At 31.3% G+C, this 20,070-nt stretch overlaps 2 protein-coding genes and 1 long non-coding RNA gene across 4 annotated transcripts; 1 reads left to right on the top strand and 2 right to left on the bottom strand.

The window, feature by feature from the left end:
- Positions 1 to 927: 927 nt before the first annotated feature.
- Positions 928 to 1,650, bottom strand: LOC129909313 (uncharacterized). The gene is made up of 2 exons (XR_008771438.1): positions 1,536 to 1,650; positions 928 to 1,481 (listed from the first exon to the last, which is right to left on the bottom strand). It is a non-coding gene; the product is annotated as an uncharacterized LOC129909313 (long non-coding RNA).
- Positions 1,085 to 6,814, top strand: LOC129909308 (uncharacterized). The gene is made up of 5 exons (XM_055986392.1): positions 1,085 to 1,243; positions 1,298 to 1,474; positions 1,532 to 1,708; positions 5,982 to 6,263; positions 6,324 to 6,814. The coding sequence occupies exons 1-5, from the start codon at positions 1,085 to 1,087 to the stop codon at positions 6,396 to 6,398; spliced, it is 870 nt and encodes a 289-aa protein (XP_055842367.1). The 3' UTR covers positions 6,399 to 6,814.
- A 5,494-nt stretch (positions 6,815 to 12,308) lies between these two features.
- On the bottom strand, positions 12,309 to 19,760 carry LOC129909301 (actin-5C). 2 transcript variants are annotated; one of them, XM_055986382.1, is made up of 3 exons: positions 19,608 to 19,760; positions 15,772 to 15,969; positions 12,309 to 13,633 (listed from the first exon to the last, which is right to left on the bottom strand). In XM_055986382.1, the coding sequence occupies exons 2-3, from the start codon at positions 15,959 to 15,961 to the stop codon at positions 12,693 to 12,695; spliced, it is 1,131 nt and encodes a 376-aa protein (XP_055842357.1). In that variant the 5' UTR covers positions 15,962 to 15,969; positions 19,608 to 19,760; the 3' UTR covers positions 12,309 to 12,692. The 2 variants fall into 2 exon arrangements, with proteins under 2 accessions (XP_055842357.1, XP_055842358.1); XM_055986383.1 differs by lacking the exon at positions 19,608 to 19,760 and adding an exon at positions 16,360 to 16,593.
- Between the last annotated feature and the right edge of the window lie 310 nt (positions 19,761 to 20,070).

Below are 20,070 nucleotides of genomic sequence, written 5' to 3'. Positions count from 1 at the left end.
ACACACACTCCTCTGTTTCATGGTATAAAAAGAGAAGGTATGATCATTTCATTAGAAAAAACTCAGTATCGAGAACTGTCAAAACTTATGGCTACTTTAGGGCCAGTTGTACAAACGTGGTTCAGCCTCGGATCAGAAATTTAACTCGCCGATTTCGGTGGATTAGCAGTGGATCAACTTTGGTTCAAGGATGGATTTAGCTATTTCAACCTATATGAACCTAGAACCACTGCTAAAAATCAATTTTACCACCGAATTCAGAAGATAAAAGTTACTGAACCACGGATTAAATATTTGTACAACTGGCCCTTAAGGTTGACAGCCCAGCCCATTGAAATTGTTGTTGTAAACAAATTTGTCTTGGAAATTGTTGTTGCTTTTGACTTTGCCAAATGCCAAACGTCAAAACCTTATTACCCCATTTTGTAAGATGGCGGCTCTAATGATCATACCTTGTCTTTTTATACCATGCCTCTGTTTGACATTTGTCTGAACATTTGTTGTTGTTTTATTTTTTTATATTTTATTTCGTACACAATAACAAAACTAGATTTCATATTCTATTTTCAGTGGAAAATCTGAGATTTTTACACAAAAATCTCAAAAGTCAATAGAAAACGACATTATTTTTCATGTTAAATGTCAGTGAAACGTCATTTTTGAATTCAACTGCACTTTCACTGTCAACAAGCTAGAAAATCGGCAACATTCTTTGATTTTACCGATTTCAATCGGGTTGCGTTCGGGTCTACAAAAGTTGAGTGGCGCAATAGCAATGATCAATAGATCAACATAATGTGGACGCAGCCTTAGATTTTGCAAAAAACACTCCATTAAATACAGACTTTCAAATGTAAACCCATATCTGAAAAAATGATTCAAGTTGTATTTCTGAACACATCCACTTTCCCTAACAACCAACTGTCATTTACTTGTTTTGTTTTGGTCGTAATTTTGAATTTTTATGCACAACAAACAAAACACAAAACCCTTTGAATCAAAACTTTTTTATTCAAAGATTTAACCCGAAAAAATATAGTATTAAGAAAAAAATACTCAATAAAGTACAAATCAAATTCTCAAAATGATCGCTCCTGCTGATGGTTTTGAAATAGTTGAGGAATCGACCCTCAAACTATCAAATTTAATCAACTACCTCCAAGATTCACCTCTTACAAATATGTACAAATTAGACCTAAATAATCCTACTACAGAAGAGCTCACATCTAAGGAAATAACTCATGTTTGTAGTTATCATTATTTTAATCTATTCAAATAATTGAAACAAATTTTATAGATTTGCCAGAGTCTTGAAAAATTACTTTTGGAAGATCTAACTTATGATCAATTAACTGGGCTTTTTGTAGCTAGTAGCATTACGTATTTATTGTCTAGAAGTTTCCAAGACTTTGAAAGTCGTACTGAGCTTCTACATAAAACATTTCGCTATTCAAATAGCTTGGATCCACTCCATGTGAGTTCTTTAAAAAGATTTAATTAGAATTTACTTAAATAAACAAATTCCTTTCAGTTACATATTGCAGCTAAAAGTTTGCACTCGAACATTAACTCCAAGTCCAATCTCTTGTTTCTTTGTAAAAATATTTGCTTCACGAGTGACACAGGAAATGCGATTTCAATGTGTCTTGTTTGGGCCATGTTCTTGGAAACCCTTGACAAAGAAATCGAAATGTATTGCTTCCATCCGGTAAGAATGTTATATAACCCTGACAAATAAGGGTTTAACCCTCGAATGAATGGTAATAGAAATAATTTTTGTTCAATATTTTCGTTTTGGCATCCTACAACTTACCAAAAATCTCATGTCCTTAGGTCGGGATTTTCAAGGTCGAACCACGAAATTTATGTCGTTTTCGATTGGACGTCCAGTAGCGTCCGGAAGCATTCAGAAGCCTTCTGAAACCATTTTATTGGCATAAAAATGACAGCTAGAACGATTCTGAAAAGAGAAATTCTCTTCTCGATTTCAAATCAGAATCCACTCAAAAAGTACTAATACATAAATATTCAAATGCAAAAAAAAAACTCAATCAGTGTGTTTTTTTTTTAATTCAAGAATTAATTATTTTCTGAAATTGAAATTCATTAAAAAATAGAAATGAATGCATTAAAGCGTTGGAATAATTTATTACCATCATCTCCTTCGTCGTCGTCCTCATAATTATAGTTTTACAACTTTAATACCATGTCATTAGTTTGCCAGAAAAAAAAAATTAATTAAAATTTTTGACATTTAAAATTTTACACAAACGCAATAAAACAGAATTGAGTGGAAGCGTTTCAAACCGTTTTATTGGATTTCAGAACGAGTGAATCCTCGAGTGAAACCAATCGAAAACGACATTAGATTTAAGAAATAAGCAATAGGGTAGAGTTGCTATAGGTCGTTTCAAATCAAAAGTCCCATGGAAAATTGAGCAAAAATAAAAAAAACTCATTCGCTTACTGGAAGAAAACATTTATGAGGCAGCTGAACTTTTTCTAAAATTACGATAAAATAATGAAGAACAGTTCTTGATATCCCTATTTTAATTAATAGATCCGTCTGTGAGATTCAGTGGGTTAGCCTCAGAAAGCGGAGGCAAGTCTCCCGGGCTTGCATCACTCGATATCCGCGGACAATACAAAAAAACATACAATTATTTAATTATTTATCATTTGAAGGCAGTTGGAATAACATTGCCGAAGATATTAGTATAGGACTAGGTGAAGATGGACCAGAAATGTCCAGTTTGTATGATAGCAATTCATAACATAAAATTCTATTCACATCTTTTCATTTGTATAATTGGGCAGTAAATATCTTATTTTTATTTTTCAATTATTTTGGAGTCGTCACCATAGAAATCATTAATAAACAAATTCAGATTTTTCGTTTGTTGATTTTTTTCTCTGGCATTTCTTTCATTTCTGTCCTGACTCAGAGTTTATTTTCTCCCTTCCAATAAAATTGAGAACAAATAAACAAAAAACTCAATTTTATTGGCTCTTTGCGACAAATCAACTCAAAAATAACAACAAATCATGCTTGTTTAAATGAAAGAAATGCTAGAGAAAAAAATAAGCAAATGAAAAATCTGAATTTGTTTATTAATGATTTCTATGGTGACGACTCCAAAATAACTGAAAAATAAAAATAAGATATTTACTGCCCAATTATACAAATAAAAAGATGTGAATAGAATTTTAAGTTATGAATTGCTATCATATAAACTGCACATTTCTGGTCCATCTTCACCTAGTCCTATAACAATATCTTCGGCAAAGTTATCCCAACTGCCTTCAAATGATAAATAATAAAATAATTTTATGTTTTTTGTATTGTCCGCGGATATGGAGTGATGCAAGCCGGGGTAGACTTTCCTCCGCTTTCTGAGGCTAACCCAGTGAATCTCACAGACGGATTAATTAATTAAAATAGGGATATCAAGAACTGTTCTTCATTATTTTATAGTAATTTTAGAAAAAGTTCAGCTGCCTCATAAATGCTTCCTTCCAGTAAGCGAATGAGTTTTTTTTATTTTTGCTCAATTTTCCATGGGACTTTTGATTTGAAACGACCATAGTAGCCGGCCTCTTAAGGATTTTTTCTCATAAAATAAAGCACAAAAACGTCAAATATCAACATTTTCGAATGTTTCTTGAAGTAAAATGTACTTTATTTATTTCTTTTTCGGTGAAATAAAAAAAAAGTAAATAATTGTTCCCAAAAATAATTTATTTAAGTTTTTGTAAAAAAGTCCGATTCTCCTAAATCCGGCCTTTGTTCGGCTATCTAGTGTCCCATCTCCGGCCACTAACCTTATGAGGTCAAGCTTAAATAAATTGTAAAGTTTTTATTTAAATGTTTGTTATTTAAGAGTTTAGAAACAATTTTGAATATTAATAAGTAATAACATCAAATAATTCAAAAATGTATTTATTTTTTTTTTACATTTTTTAAACTTTTATCAATAAAAGTGGGCCGAATACAGGAAACCCTTGAATTTCAAAGCTTTTTCCTTGGTTTCTATCTCCGGCCCCCTCAAAATAAACCAAATTTACATATTTTTTCTATTTAAAAACCTATTTTAAATAAAGATTAATATATATTTAATAAGAAAAACAACATTTCAAAACATTAATTCGGAAATTGTTTACACAAAACACTTATAATTACGATGGTAGGTTTCGTCACTAAAATTATAAAACAACCTTACCCGATTGGATCACGTCACAAAAAGTTATTTTTTTTGAAGAAGACTGACTAACAAGAATAAATAAATTGCACGACTGGGGTCGCACGTACTTGCTCTTATGCTTAAAGTAACTATAATGTTAAAGCTTTTTATTCAAGAAATTTAAAATTTGATATTTTGAAGAAATTTCATAAGTAGTATAAAAAAATTAAATCTGTTTTTATAATTAATTAAACTCCATTTTAAATTATCTTAAAAAAAAAAAAACAAATATGCCATTTTATTTCTTGTATAAGAAGGTATCTTTAGAAAAAAAATCTCGAAAATTGTAGGAGCCGTTTTTTAAAAAAATTATTTTTTATGTATAAAAATTTTTTAACATTTTTCAAAAAAAAAGTTGGTATGCCATTTTGAAGAAATAATTAATTTACACATAAAAACTAAATTTCAAAATTTTTCATTGATCCGTTTTCAAAAAATTGATTTTTCAAAAAAAAATTTTGAAATATTTTTTAAAAATCCAAAAATGCGTTTTTTGAAAATTTTCTAAATTCTTAATATTATCTTTACTTACACACGTTTGTATAAAAATTTTCATTTAAATCGGGTTAATGTTGTACGAGATATTCAGAAACGAAAAAAACCGTTCTATGACAGGTACCATTAATAACGGTACAAAAAATATTTTTTTTATTTTAAAAGTTGGCTCTTATGTGTAGTACTACACACAAAAATTTAAATCAAAATCGTTAGAGCCGTTTTTGAAAAAAATTAACTTTTCTATTTCCGTTATATGGCAAGTACCGTTAGTTTTGGTCATAAAAAAAAAATTTCAATTTCCCCTCTAGGGAATCACCAAAAACTGCTAACTACCAAGTTTGAAGAAAATCACTTCACTTGTTTAGGCTGCAGCTCCAGATAGAGACAGACACACAGGCAGACAGACAGACAGAATTGCCGGACCCACTTTTTTGGCATTCTCCATCATCGTAATGTCATGTAAAATTGTTATCTCGAGTTCGATTTTTTTTACGAATCCTAAACTTTCCCTATAGTACCTATATCGCAAGTAAAAATATATTGTAACATTAGGAGACATTTAAAAGCAAAAAGCAAAAATTTGGAATAAATCTAGTTATAACGATTTTTCAGACGGCTACTGGAGACGGCCAGAATTAGGCAACTCTACCATAACATGGTATTATATTCATATAAATGATAAATGATTTCAAGGAATTTTTTAATGCTGATTCCAAAAAATTCCAAGACTGTAAAAGGGTGTCTTTAGTGAATATTCTAAAATTCCCCTTTTTTCAAAAAATATAATTTTTTCATAGATGTTGTTTCCATTGCATTGTTTTGATTCTTAATGATAATGAATATGAAAACCTTCATGCAAAATTTGGTTCATATACTATAACTTTTAAAGGTTTTTTCGGTAGTAAGTTTGCAACTGTTAAAATGGGTTTACAGATGAAAAAGAGGTATAACTTTTTTCAGAGACGTCAGTTTGCCTTGAAATTAATTTTTTTTGGAATCAGAATTAAAAAATACCTTGAAATCATGTATCATTATATGAATATAATATCATTGTCTATTAGGTATTCCTTATTTCGAAAATCTAAATTTTGCGATTTGACCTAGAAAATCTTGACTTGATAAGTTATAGAATGCCAAAACGAAGATATTGAGCAAAAAAAAAAATATTCTATTAGTATTCATTCTGAGATTCACCCCTTTTTTTTGATTGAATAATAATATATAATAATATCTCTTTCTAAGTTGTCTTATATCCAAGAACTTGTTGCCGATGCTGATATCAATCAGATGTTAAATAGAAAGGAAACATCTGCCAAAGCTTATTTTCTTTTCCAATTGATGTCGATTCTAGTTAGTAGTATAATTTCTAGATCGAATGAAGAACTTAAAAAAGCAGGATATGCTGAATATTTTAAATACGACTTGAGTGATATTCATTCACTTAGAGATTGGGCTCAGAAAATCAATCAAAATATTATTTTGTCTTTTAATGCAACGAATACAAATTATGATCTTATTATGATGGTGAGTTATGTCCTTAAACACCTAGAAATATTCAATTTAATATGTGTTTTATATTTTCAGATTAAAGAAACTATTACGTATAACATTGTTGCACTGCTCGATGATAAGTTAAAAACAATTGATGGGGGTCATTGAACCAATTCATTCCACAAAATTAATATACATACTAAGTATTTCCATTATTATGTTTTTGTGTTAATTCAATTAAATTTGTCTTGTTGAAACTACTGTTATAAACTAATTTTTATAATCTTCGCACTTTCTTGTATTGTAATTAAGCCGAAAAGTAGATGAAAAGTACAAACCGCCATTCGAGTCAAATTTTAAAAACACTTACAAATTGGTTGTCTTAATGGGTCCTTAAGCTCTAATCTTTTCAGTACATTTTCATGAGATCTATCTCATTTTTCTAAGATAGATCCCAAGAAAAAGTCTTTTTGCATATGATCCAATGTTGTGATTAAAAAAAATTACTTTAAGTATTCAACTCTGCAGAATCCTCTATTTAGTTTATTTTAGAAGGAAATTGAAAATATACTCTTAACGATTCAATTTCAATTACTTCTATAGAAATCTCTAATGGAATTGTCCATAATTATATATATTTTCTTATTACATTTTTGGGAAAAATAATATACCAAAACTCTTTCCTTTTGAAATCAAACATTGAAAAAGGAGACAAAACAAATTCAAAGTGTTTTTTAATTGTAAACATGAACCTATTAAGACTCTGTGTACTTTAAATACAGTTGAAAAATGCTATTGTTTAAATTTAGTTCAAAAATAAAATACAAGTTATATTAAAAATTGAAATTGGAAAATTTTGTAAACCAAATATGAGGGACGATGAAAACTAAAGTCAAATTGCTCATTAAAAAAAAAAGAAACAAAAATAACATTAAAATATGTTTTTGATGAGTGTAAATGTGTCAAACATTTTAAATTCGAGAATAGGTTTGTACTTGTTTTTTGAGGTAGAACGAACTACTTACATCGAATACAAAAATATGTATATTTGATCCTCCAACATCCATTTGAAATATATTTTTAAAGTATTCCTTAGTCCTTGTCATAAAAACCAACGAATATCTGTGAAATCCAGTTAAGTACAACCGTTTATGAAACCTACCTAAATTTTAATAATAATTCAGACAATCTAAAAATATTGTTGAAAAATTTAATTGAATGAAAAATTGTTAATAGGTTAAGAATATAATATTTTGCAATGAACCAAAAGTCTATGAAGAGAATCCCATCAACTCTAAATCTAGCCTTAGTCAAAGCTAACCAGTTTCAACTTCCGATGAAACTAGGGTACAACTTCAAGCCGTAAGTTCCTTCTTGGCAGATCAATCCCGAATTACTTATCATGGACCTAGCTCAATATATTAAAAATGACACCAGTCACATCATTTACCGAGCTCTTTTTTTCAAGCATCGCATCGGAACTTCGTACCAAAGGATGGAATTTCCTCTTCAGCGATGGTTCTAAGATCCCAGACAACACATCATACGCAGTAACACAAGAGAATGGTCAAATAATGAACATTGGCATTTTGCCGGGTTTCACATCCATTTTCACAGCTGAAGCTTTTGATATTTTACAAACAATTAACACAGTAGCTAAACATCGTAGTAGAACTATAATCTGCTCTGACAGTATAACTGTGTTAAAAGCTACTATAAACCCAAACAACAATGTAGAACTAGTAACCGAAATACGAAATCAGCTTTTCAAACTGCAAAATAAAATCAAACTTATGTGGGTTTCCGGCCATACTGGCATATGTGGAAACGAAGAAGCAGATCGAACTGCCAGTTCGACGAAAGAAGCACCCGTTTACTCCTTCAACATTTTTACAAAAAAAAGATATGAACAACTTCATACAAAAATCTCTAAGAAAGAAGCAGCTGAATGATTGGAGCCAATACCATCACTACTACAAGGAAATTAACCGCGACAAAACATATCCTCAATACCCGGATCTACCAAAATATAAAATCAGAAATTATATTCGACTATATTTGGACACACAGCCGTCACACACGAACACGAAAACCTTCTCACCAAACAAAACCCGCCCAAATGCACCACCTGCAACGTAACTTTAAATTTAGATCATGTATTAAAAAATTGCATAACATCGAACAAGTTTTTTAAAAACAATAATGTATATGATCTGCTTACAACTCCAAATCATACAAATATTGAAATTATAAACGATCTCATATCAAACCTAAATATTAAAATTTGAATTAATTGTAAAACACAGAGCTAATAGGCTCTTTACACTATGTATTAGCTGGTTACTTTTGTTACGTAATCTTTCATACGTAACGAATATTAATAAAAAGGGTTGGCCGTAAAGGCAGGGGATGTGAACCCGACAAGTGGGTTCTTCCCCCTTTTAAAGCAATTTCCCTAATTTCCCTATGGTCCAGTTGTTAGGCACACTGGGGGCCAGTTATGGTAGAGGCAACTAAGGCCCACTTCCTGAAAGAGAGAAAATAAAAGATTAGTTACTTTGTTTTTGTTGTTGTTCTTACATTTATTCGTTATATTTATCCGTTAAGTAATTCTCCTAGCGTATAATCCTCAGCTCAGATGTAATTCTTACTCCTCAGTGTAATTCTTACTACTCTCGCTTTTCTTAGTAATTCTTAAACTATTTATACAATTCAATTCCACTACCAAACACTAATACTAACAAGACCAAAGTTTACGATATAAAGTATTACCCAATTACAAAACTAAGATTGCTTACATTGCAATCTTGGGTAATACTTTATTTTGTTGCTAATTATTTATTAACCTTATTGTTTATTAACCTATATTTAAATTATACCTACTTAATTTCTTTTACCTTACTTTGCGTCATCCTCAATTTCTTGGTGACGCAATTTGAGCCATCAACACTCAATTTCCAATATGACCCATCAGCAGTTTTCTTTTGTTTATTTTAATTGTGACGATCCAGTATGTTTTGTCACCGGATCGTCGACCTGCCGTCGCTTCAACTTATTATTGAAGTTGAATCATTGGCCAGGTGTTTACAATTATTATTGGCCCAATTAATTTGAGTAATTCGTTTGTTTTGTTTACAAAGCGAATTACTCTTGGTGCCCTTGAATTAATGAATTAAATTATTGTGGAGGGTTATGGTTAGTGTGAGACATAATAGATTAATGTCTAACACAACACTTTTAAGTGCGTGTTAATAAATAAAATAATCATTTTTAACAAAAAACAAAACCGACTTCCATTGATCAAAACTGAGTTTTATGGTTTTTCTCATAGTTTATATAGCCAAAACTGAACGAAATTGAAATGGGACCACACTGCAGGCCCAGCCTGCAAAAATTGGTTCACTCAGTCCAAAGTTATGTGGTAACAAACATAAAAAAAAAAAAAAAATACCGACGAATTGAATAGTGGAATAGTTGGAAGTCGGTAAAAAAATAAAAATATTTTGTATCTAAATAAATAAATTTAATCACTATTTACTATTTAGTTCAATCGATTGGTCTTTATGGAAAACCATATTTAAACCACCAGCCAAAGTTCGACAGTTCTTAAGAACACCAAAGGACACAATTCCCCTCCAAAATCCAGGAGTTTATTTGGTTTCTTGTAGCTGTAGTTCAGCATATGTCGGAGAAACAAAAAGAGCGATCAAAACAAGATTAAATGAACATTAAAATCAATTCAAAATAATGCTGTCACAAAATCTGCAATATGTGAACACATTGCTTATAACGATGAACATTTTATTAGGTTTGATAAAGCTAAATCGATTGCCGCAGAAAGGTTTCATGTACCCAGGATAGTAAGAGAAGCTATAGAAATAAAAAAACACAAGAATTTCAACCGCGATTCTAGCTTCAAACTATCAACAACATGGGACCCACTGATAAGCAAGCTTAAACCAACAAGAATGAACACAGAAGTAGCTGACGTCGTGAGCGTTGTGTGTACACAAGACTACACAAGTTCAATCCAAGAAGAACCAAACCCGTCATCACCCACTGCAATAGAAAATGCACCAACAACTACGCACAGGTACAACTTGCGTGTGCGATCGAGAACAAACAACAACAATTAACAACATCCATCAAACCCATTGTAATCCCGTGACCACGAAGTTTGAAAGTTCTTCGAAACGTTGGGGCGAAGAAATAAAATTAAATATTTCTTATAAATACGCGGTGAGTTTCGTAAAATTTAATTAAACTTAAAATGATTGATACCCGCGAAAAGCATAACTTAAAATCTTATATATTGAATGTATTTGATTTAACCAAATTAGATAAATTCCAAAATCATCAAATTGCTTGCTAGACGCCAAGAAAAAAAAAAAAAGAAACAACAGCGTCTTTTGAAACTAATGCAGGATATCGTTCAGAGAAGGGATAGTATTGGGAATTTATTTTAATATGAAACGATACAGTATATCAAGTTTTTTAGCAACAGAGGGTTACGTATAATTATCCGGCATCATTTTTCAACTTATTGAAGGACCTACCAAAACCTCTTTAATTTCTAAATTCTTTAATTTCTAGTCTTTGAACTATAACTCGATAGGGCTGCATCTAAAAAAAAAACTCCCACTACCCCCAATTCTAGTGGAGCGCATGGAAAAACAATCACCGGCCCGAAAAGTTTTCGACTCTAACCCAGAGGGACGGTACAGTAGAGGAAGACCTCGTCTGAGGTGGCGCAACCAAGTGGGAAGGGACCTCAATCAACTAGCCGTGCAAAACTTGAAGCAGGTAGCTAAGGATAAAGGATAGAGGTGGCTGAAGAAGCTTCTTGAATGAGGCCCAAATCCACAATGGATTGTAGAGCAGCCGCCCTAATGCGCTGGTCACTTAAGTATGTTTGTAACCTCAATTCCCTAGCCTAATAATCAACCACAAGATTTAAAAATATTTTTTGGTTCAACTCCATTTCTCCAATATCTATCGTTACAAAATCCCCAGCGCAGAATCACATGATTGTAACAAAAATTCAACTGCAAATCCATCCATATACTACATTCCTCATCCAAAATGAATAAACCACCAAACATTTATTCAATTTTACATATTTTTTGTATTTCTTTTAGTTTTTTTTAAGTGGTAAAAAAATTTTGTGGAAACAAAAAGCCAACGGTCAAGAAGTTTAGGTATCTATATAGTGTGATTTATCTATCATTTCTTAACTTTCAACTTTTTATCTTCCACACACATATGGATTATGCAGCAGAGTTCGCTTTCTATTATTTTTTTGTTTTCTTCTTCTTTAAAGATGCATGTAGATCAAAATAAAGCATTTCCTTTCTCTTTAAAAAAACAAAATTAATAAACTAATTTCCTTTCTGATTTTAAGAAAGAAACACAAACACCATCCATCCATTCAAGCTTAGCAAAAAAAATGAATGCAAAACAAAAAATTCAAATTGAAAAAAAAAAACTAGAAAAGAAAACAATGAAAATTATAAAGAAGAAACACTTCAATAATATGCATTGTTAAATAAATTCCATTCAAATAGAATATAAAAAAATGCCATCATTCAAAGGAGTGGACCAACTTCTTCTCACCACCTACTTTCTGTTGTTTGTTTTTTGGAATGTTTGTTATTTTAGTAGTGGAACGAAAAAAATGTTGTATATTAGAAAATAATAAATCAAAAAATGTTTTCTTTTCTGTTTTTTTTTATTACAATTTTCTCATCAAAAAATGTCTTTTTTTTGTTTTCATTCTGAACGTGTAAGTCTTTTCATTTATATGGGGTTTTTTTAAGTATTTTTTAGGTTTTTTGAAAAACAAAAAATTAAAAAGAAAAATGATAAACAATTGTACAGTACATACATAAAAAAAGGAATGCAAATCATCTTCATAATTATTAAATTGTAAAATAATTATTATTATTAATTATAATATAAGACTATAAATAATGAAAAAAGAATGTATTTTTTGTTTTGTGTCGCGTAATGGTGTTGTTTTTTGTTTTTTATAGTGTGAATGGTAGTATTTTTTTTTAAATAATAACTAAGAAGAGGAAATGCCTTTGTATTTCTAGTTTAATAAAAAAAAGAACATGTTTTTTTCTTTGTTTATGCAAAATTTCTCTTCATTTTCATTTCTTTTTTTAAATTTAATTTGTTTATAAATTTGGCGGCTTTTGATGTTGTTCTGTCGCTCTTTGCTGGCTGTTGTTGTTGCTGTTGTTGGATGGGGGAGAGAAATGTGTTGTATTTAAAAAAAAATTACAGAAAAGGTGTTAAATTCTGTTTATATATCTTCTCACACTCCTCTCCCTCTCTCTTCAATTTTCTTTTCTCTCGCTTTCTTTGTTTTTCATATAATAATTATATAATAATAATAATTAAAAAATAAAAATTAGCAATACATAATACGGTTGTGTTTTGCGAGAACTACTACTACGCTTAGAAGCACTTCCTGTGGACAATTGATGGGCCAGACTCGTCGTATTCCTGTTTCGAGATCCACATCTGTTGGAAAGTGGAAAGTGATGCCAAAATAGATCCACCGATCCATACGGAGTATTTCCTCTCTGGTGGGGCAATGATCTTAATTTTCATTGTGGATGGAGCCAATGCGGTAATTTCCTTTTGCATACGATCAGCAATACCTGGATACATGGTAGTACCACCAGACAATACTGTGTTGGCATACAAGTCCTTACGGATATCGACATCGCACTTCATGATGGAATTGTATGTGGTTTCATGAATACCGCATGCTTCCATACCCAAGAATGATGGTTGGAATAGGGCTTCTGGGCAACGGAAACGTTCATTACCAATGGTAATAACTTGTCCATCGGGCAATTCGTAGCTCTTTTCCAAGGAGCTAGATGATGCAGCTGTTGCCATTTCTTGCTCAAAATCGAGAGCAACATAGCAGAGCTTCTCCTTGATGTCACGTACGATTTCACGCTCAGCTGTTGTGGTGAATGAATAACCACGTTCAGTCAAGATTTTCATCAGATAATCTGTTAAATCACGACCAGCCAAATCCAAACGGAGAATGGCATGGGGCAGGGCATAACCTTCATAGATTGGTACAGTGTGTGAGACACCATCACCAGAATCTAACACAATACCGGTGGTACGACCAGAGGCATAGAGTGATAATACAGCCTGGATGGCAACATACATAGCGGGTGTGTTGAATGTCTCAAACATAATTTGAGTCATTTTCTCGCGATTGGCCTTTGGATTTAATGGGGCTTCAGTCAAGAGGACAGGGTGTTCCTCGGGTGCGACACGCAATTCATTGTAGAAAGTGTGATGCCAGATTTTTTCCATATCATCCCAGTTTGTGACAATACCGTGCTCAATTGGGTATTTCAAGGTAAGGATACCTAAAATGATAAAAAGAAGAAAGAATGTTTAGTTAGTAATGTTGTTTCATTTTTTATGAAAAATATTATTAGTTGTAAATTTGTGATCATTCCTCAGTAAAATTTGAAGTTATGACGAATACAAAGTTCGTGGAAAATATTCACCTTGTTCGAAATTTGAATGTCGAATTTTGACTTCGACTATATTTGTTTTAAATTGGAAGCATTATGTAATGGAGTTCTTCGGACTGTTTAAAAGTTTTAAAACCAAGTGATGCAAGACAGATGCAAAACCTACTGCATAGTGCCAACATTTAAGTGCTAGTTCGAAATTATTGCTAGTTTGACTATTTTGGCGCCGAACCACGTGAATTGAAACAAGTTCATTGGACTAGTGAAAGTGATTAGTTAATTCAAAGTTTTGAAAACAAACGTTAAGCTTAGAATAGCCGAAGGATCGGTGACATGATACAGATGCAGTGTTTCCATGTTCGATATTTTGTCAAATTGTACCAAAATATTTCCCAAGGAAACAATTTTGGGGGTTGAACTTTTGTTTGTTGAACAAAAAATGTAAGACTTTTGTACTCTGTTAGAATGGAATCATTTAGGGTGTAATTTAGTTTGTGAGTGAATGTCCAGACAAAAACTTGCTCCAACATTCAGTTGAGCGAAGACTTAGAATTCTGTCCTTACTGGTTGAATAGAATAGAGTACTGCGAGAGCACAACAAAAGAGCTAGAAATGTAGCTTGTAGCTTAAGTAAAAGTTAAAGTTGACAGATCTTCAACTTGTGCTACAAGCTAAAGCAAGACCATTGTAATAGGTGTTAAATGAGGTTGTTCTGAACTGTTCCGAACAAAAAAATACAGCTTTTTGCCGTTTATTTAGGTTTTTCTGGTCTGCACTGTTCTAGTTTGCCATTTATTGACGCTGTGTGGAACAGTTTCGAACATAATTTTCTGTTCTTGCTTTTTAAACAGAATATGTAAGAACAGATTCGTGAGAACTGTGAAATTTTTGTTGTTGTTTTATTTCCTGGCGTTGCTCACAAAATTGTTCTGTCCTGTCCTTGAAGAAAACTAGGTATATTAAGGGGTTTAGAGTGTAATTCATAGTCCTCTCAGAATTTTGGGAGTGAATGGTCAAAAATTCACTTCAGAATTTTCTCATCTTGGGCCTGAGGCCCCAGCACGTAACTTGATACAATCGAATATTGGTAGCATATAAATTGATTTAATAAAATGGTATTTAATGAATACAGTCAACAACTACAAATAAGGTAATATCAATGTTCGATTGTAACAAGTAACGTGCGTCACCCTTGCACACAAAGGTTCAAGTGAGGAAAATCTTTATTTTGGGTGACGACTATAAATTAGGCCCTTAGATTACCAATATTTAAGTCTATATTTTTTGTTTTTACTTCCGATCTCTATAATTCGCAAATTAAATTATCAAAAATTACAAATATGGTAAAATATGGCAAATTTCACAGCTCTATTAGGAGCTACCTTCCCAATTTGGCTTCGTTATAGAATTTGGAATTAATTTATTTGCCATTACCATTTTTCTATTCAAAAAAGGTATCTTTAAAAGCAAACAATAATGTAGGCAGTAGTTTAGCTACCTTATTTAGTTTAAACAAACATTCAAATTAACAATATTCCAGATTCATTGGCAATAGGTACAAAATATGAATATAAGTAGGTATTCAAGTTATTATAGATATGTATGTATACACAAATCAAGACAAACACAAGACAAAGGCATACGACCATTCTTGTAGGTATGCATATTATACTTTAAAGTAGGTACATACCTACTTAGTAGCAACTTTGTGAAGAATACCTACATAATCAAATTATAAAAACATTTAATAACAACTAAATGACGTCAATAAAGTTAATCTTATTGGAAAATTATGACTACTTTTAACAAATTTGGTCAAATTTTTTTTTAAATTGAAAATTATTTAATTAATATTTGAACAAGTTATGTAGGTAGGGTGTACAAGACACTCCTTAAGTCTATTTAAGGCACAAAAAAGGCACTTTAGTAGGACACACCCTAATTTTTTTTTTAGATTTTTTCAAATTTTCTGAGGAATTTAAAAATTTAAACAAAAAAAAGAAAATTTAATATAAGATATAACTTACCTCTTTTGCTTTGAGCTTCATCACCAACATAGGAATCCTTTTGTCCCATACCGACCATGACACCTTGATGTCTTGGACGTCCAACAATGGATGGGAATACAGCTCGTGGAGCATCATCTCCAGCGAAACCGGCTTTGCACATACCGGATCCATTATCGACAACCAATGCAGCTACTTCTTCGTCGCACATGTTGATTTCTATATGAATAAGAAAAAACAAGACGAAAAAAGTTAATTAAGATTCAAAAAAACTTTCAACATTAATTTTTTTTCAAATCTCGAGACGAATATGTACTCTTTTCAAAGTGAACCATAAAGAGACTTTCTTTGTGAATCAAAAATGAAAAAAAAAAAAGAAAAACTTGAAAAAGGACACTTTGCAAAAGGGCAACGCCCTTGGTATAGCACACAGCTAAAAAGACCCACTATACCAAGTAGGAAGGTGGTTGATTTTCTTTCTTTGCATTTTCAAACGAACACAAAAAAAAAAAAACAACCACCAACTCATGAACCCACACAAATTTATAAAAAAAAACCCGGTTCCCGGTGGTAAGAGGATTTTTAAAAGTGATTTCAAAGAAAAATTACCTTTTTTTTGTTTTATTTAAAAACTGCACAAAATTTCAATGAAAATTTCTTTATTTTCTCAACAAAATTTTTGACTTGAAAATCAAAAATTTCGAATTTCACAAAAAATTTTTTTATACAAAAAAGCAAAAATCTTTTTGCTGAAGGAGAGCTTAGCAAAGTAGGATTTTTTTTATATATTATGTATTTTTTACACACAGAAGAGGAGAGCTCAAAGTGCGACGCAACCACTTCGACAATTAAATGACAAGTGACGCTACAGTTAAAAAAATTCAAAAATCCTCCGCTTTTCTCAACTGCTATTTTATTTACCCCAGGCTGTGTTACCCCTGTTTGTGTATAATCTAACCGTGTTTAGTCATCGTTAACTAATACAATCTCATCATATATGAAGTGGCAACGGCAAGTGGGTGCGTCATTTGCGGGGTAGAGAGAGGAGAGAGAAATAAAATCGCGCAATTTCTCCAATGCCACATTGCGCAGAGTAGATATGAGATAAAAACCCAACACACAACCACACCCAAGAGTTAAAAAAGCCGATAACTTTTTTTTTTTTGTATTGTTTCGTTGTTGTACAAATAAAGTTAAAAGTTATCTGCGTGTGGATGTATGTGTTTGTGTTTATTAACACCCGGCCGGTAAATGTGTAGGGGAATTCAAACTGAGACTCAGTCAAAATCGTGAATCGAACGTTTCTCTGACCATATATGGTAATGTTTTGTGCTGTTTGGAAACAAAATTTCCCCTTAAAAATGATGACTTCCCGTCGTCATCTTGATCGTTGTTGTTGGCTTTATAAAATACAATACACCCAAAAACCGAACTTGGTTTGAAAATAATAAAAAATACGAAAGAAAATAAAATGAGAAAAAAGGCAAAAAAGAAAAAAAAATTAAGTCAAGTTCACGTGCCATTTCCTTCGTTCGTTTTGTTTGTGCGATTGTAGGCACTTTAATTTATGAATATGTGTGAATGAAGAGGGTGGGCAGAGAGGGGTTGTGTATCTATTAAATTTACTTTGCCGGCTTAAAATGGGCATTTACTAGAAAAATCAACTTTCTAGAAGAAATTTTGAAGCGGTATAATCCAACTATGTTGTAGGTATTTTTTTTGTTGGATTTTCTCTTCTCAAGTGGAAAGTTGAATGAAAAAGAAAAAAAAAAAAAAATAAATAGAGAAAGACCAGTTGGATTAATTAGTGCCATCTGTGTTTTCTTTAGCAGATTTTAGATACCGTATAGATAGCGATATGGGATAGTAACCGGTACTTTTGATGAGCTAAATGCATATCATTTAGTTGGTATAGATTCCAACTGGGAAAGGTTATTGGATGCTTTCAAAGATGACAGACAGATGCGTGTGTAAAAAAAACAGTTAAAATTAGAAGATTTGCAATTTATTAGAGAACAGTTGTTGACAAGGTTGTCAGAAAAAAAAACATGTTTCAGTCGAGGTCAAAATTTCAATGTCGTTGCTTTGAACTGTTTGAATCAGAAAAATGCAACTTCATGTTTTTTTTTTTCTGATCCAAAATTGTTCGGAACTTTGTTTTTTGAGTCAAAACAGCTGAGAACAGATATATGAAAACTGTCAAGATGACAGTTCTCTTGGTAAATTCATTTCCTTGTTGACCAGATATGTCAATGCCCGAGGTTCAAAACAAACATCTGAACTTGTCAGAATTTATTTAAAATGCTCTCTGATTGATCAGCTGTCATAAAAAAGTTAGAAGCCATCTTTATTTTTATGACAGCAGACAAATGACAGCCTTTTAAAATCTAAACTAAAGTTCAAATTATTTGTTTTGACTACAAGGAATATTTAAATGCTTTAACTAAACATTTACATGTGCTTAGTTTATACTCAATGAAACTTGTTTTATGTTTCATAAAAAATATTAACAAAAAAAAAAAAAAAAAAAACCATTAAAACAACAACCTTTTTGTAAAAATTAAAGACTGTTATTTTTTTTTGACACGAAAGTAGATGCCATGTTCGAAAAAAATTTTCGAGTTCGAAAATCTGACAGATCACATTGAAAACTTGTTGATGAACAGTTTTTGCTGTCTGTGACCTTGAACTAAACAAGGCCGTACAACTATACAAATTTATAAAAACCTTGAAATTATAATAATTCATTGCTTTTCATGGGAAACTATGTGAATAAAAATTTTTTTCTTTTATAGAAAAGTATGTTCGAAAAATTAATTAACTTTACTTTTTTTTTCGAATATGCAAGTAAATTAGTACCGAAATTAATAGGTTAATCGACTTAACAATAAAGTGATAGACTAGGTCAGTCTGTTTGTAGAAATTTTTCATTTGCAAATTAAAGCAAAGTACGAAAATGTGGTTTCAGTTATGTCTGTCACTTTTTAGAGAAAATTTAAATTTCAAGAAGACATTGAACTTGAAATTAAGAAATAGGCCTACTGACTGCATTCAACAACTTCAAAAATCGTTGAATGCAGTCAAAATTATTGAAAATGTGTTAGGTACGTTACAAGGCCCAATGAAACTCATCTATGTCGATAGATAACAAGATTTGAATTTTATATAACACTTTTGGTATAACTTCGAAAGTATAACAGATCAATCAACTCTCAATTAGAGAAGTGAATTTTTTTAGAAATTTTGCACTTTCACATAGGCAAAAATCTCTTCACGCACAGAAAAGAGATTAAAATTTAAGTAAGACTTCCACGTAAACCTATTTAGTTATTCATTTTTTTTTGTTAAGTGTTTTATGTTGATACAAGTGGCAAATATGTATATTTTGGGTGGTGGTTGTGTTGGGTGGTATATAGAATTTAAAAATATTTTATGCACACGTCATCTATTATTACATAATCGAAAATACAAAAATAAATTGAATGTCAGTAAAAGCCGGGGCAATAATTAGCAAGGTTTTTCCGTCTTTTTTCTATTTATAGATACCTCTTAAATGAGGTAATTAATTTTTATGAGTACTTTTGTACTGTTTCTAAGGCGATATAGGTATAATAACTGTCACTATCAGAAGACCTCATTTTTTTCACTTATCACTTATCATTTTATAACACTTTTGGTTTTTAATTAGTCCCATGATTTGTTATCCATTTTTTTTTCTTCAATTTTTTTCATTTTTCAAATTTAATCCATTTTTTGGTTCACTTTGAGCTATAGTAATATCCGGTGTACATATGCCCCGAAAAAAACCGTTGAGATTTGAATTTTTTTCATAATAACCAATTATAAATGTTACTTACATTTGGTTTGTTTTATTAAATTAAATAAATTACTAAAATTTTTTAATCCTAATTTAAGGATTTGATTGACTTTTATGTATATACGTGAGATGTCGTTCCTCACAGCACAACAACGTGAAATGTTATGATTTGAAACTGGTCGTTGATGGTGTTTATAAAGGCATCCCCTCTTATCAAATAATTTGGTTTCCATTTCTGACATTTTACCATATATGGGAATGGATGCACAATCAGCCATGTTGCCGCATTTGCCTTCGACAAAAAATTTCGTCGTTCGTTTCCCCTTGTTGGGATTGTGAATAAAAGTAACCGTTGCCTTAATACACTACATTTTTAACTGTGTGTGTGTGTGTATGTAGAGATTTTTTGCTTTATTTTCTATTTTGTATGTTTTTCTTTATCGTCTTTTTTCATCGTCTGCCACTTTGGGTTTTTCGTTGAGTTGTTTATTTCAAGCTAGCAA

This window comes from Episyrphus balteatus, chromosome 2 (genome assembly GCF_945859705.1).
Source record: "Episyrphus balteatus chromosome 2, idEpiBalt1.1, whole genome shotgun sequence".
NCBI lineage: Eukaryota > Metazoa > Arthropoda > Insecta > Diptera > Syrphidae > Episyrphus > Episyrphus balteatus.
This window is presented reverse-complemented; position numbering and strand designations above follow the sequence as displayed.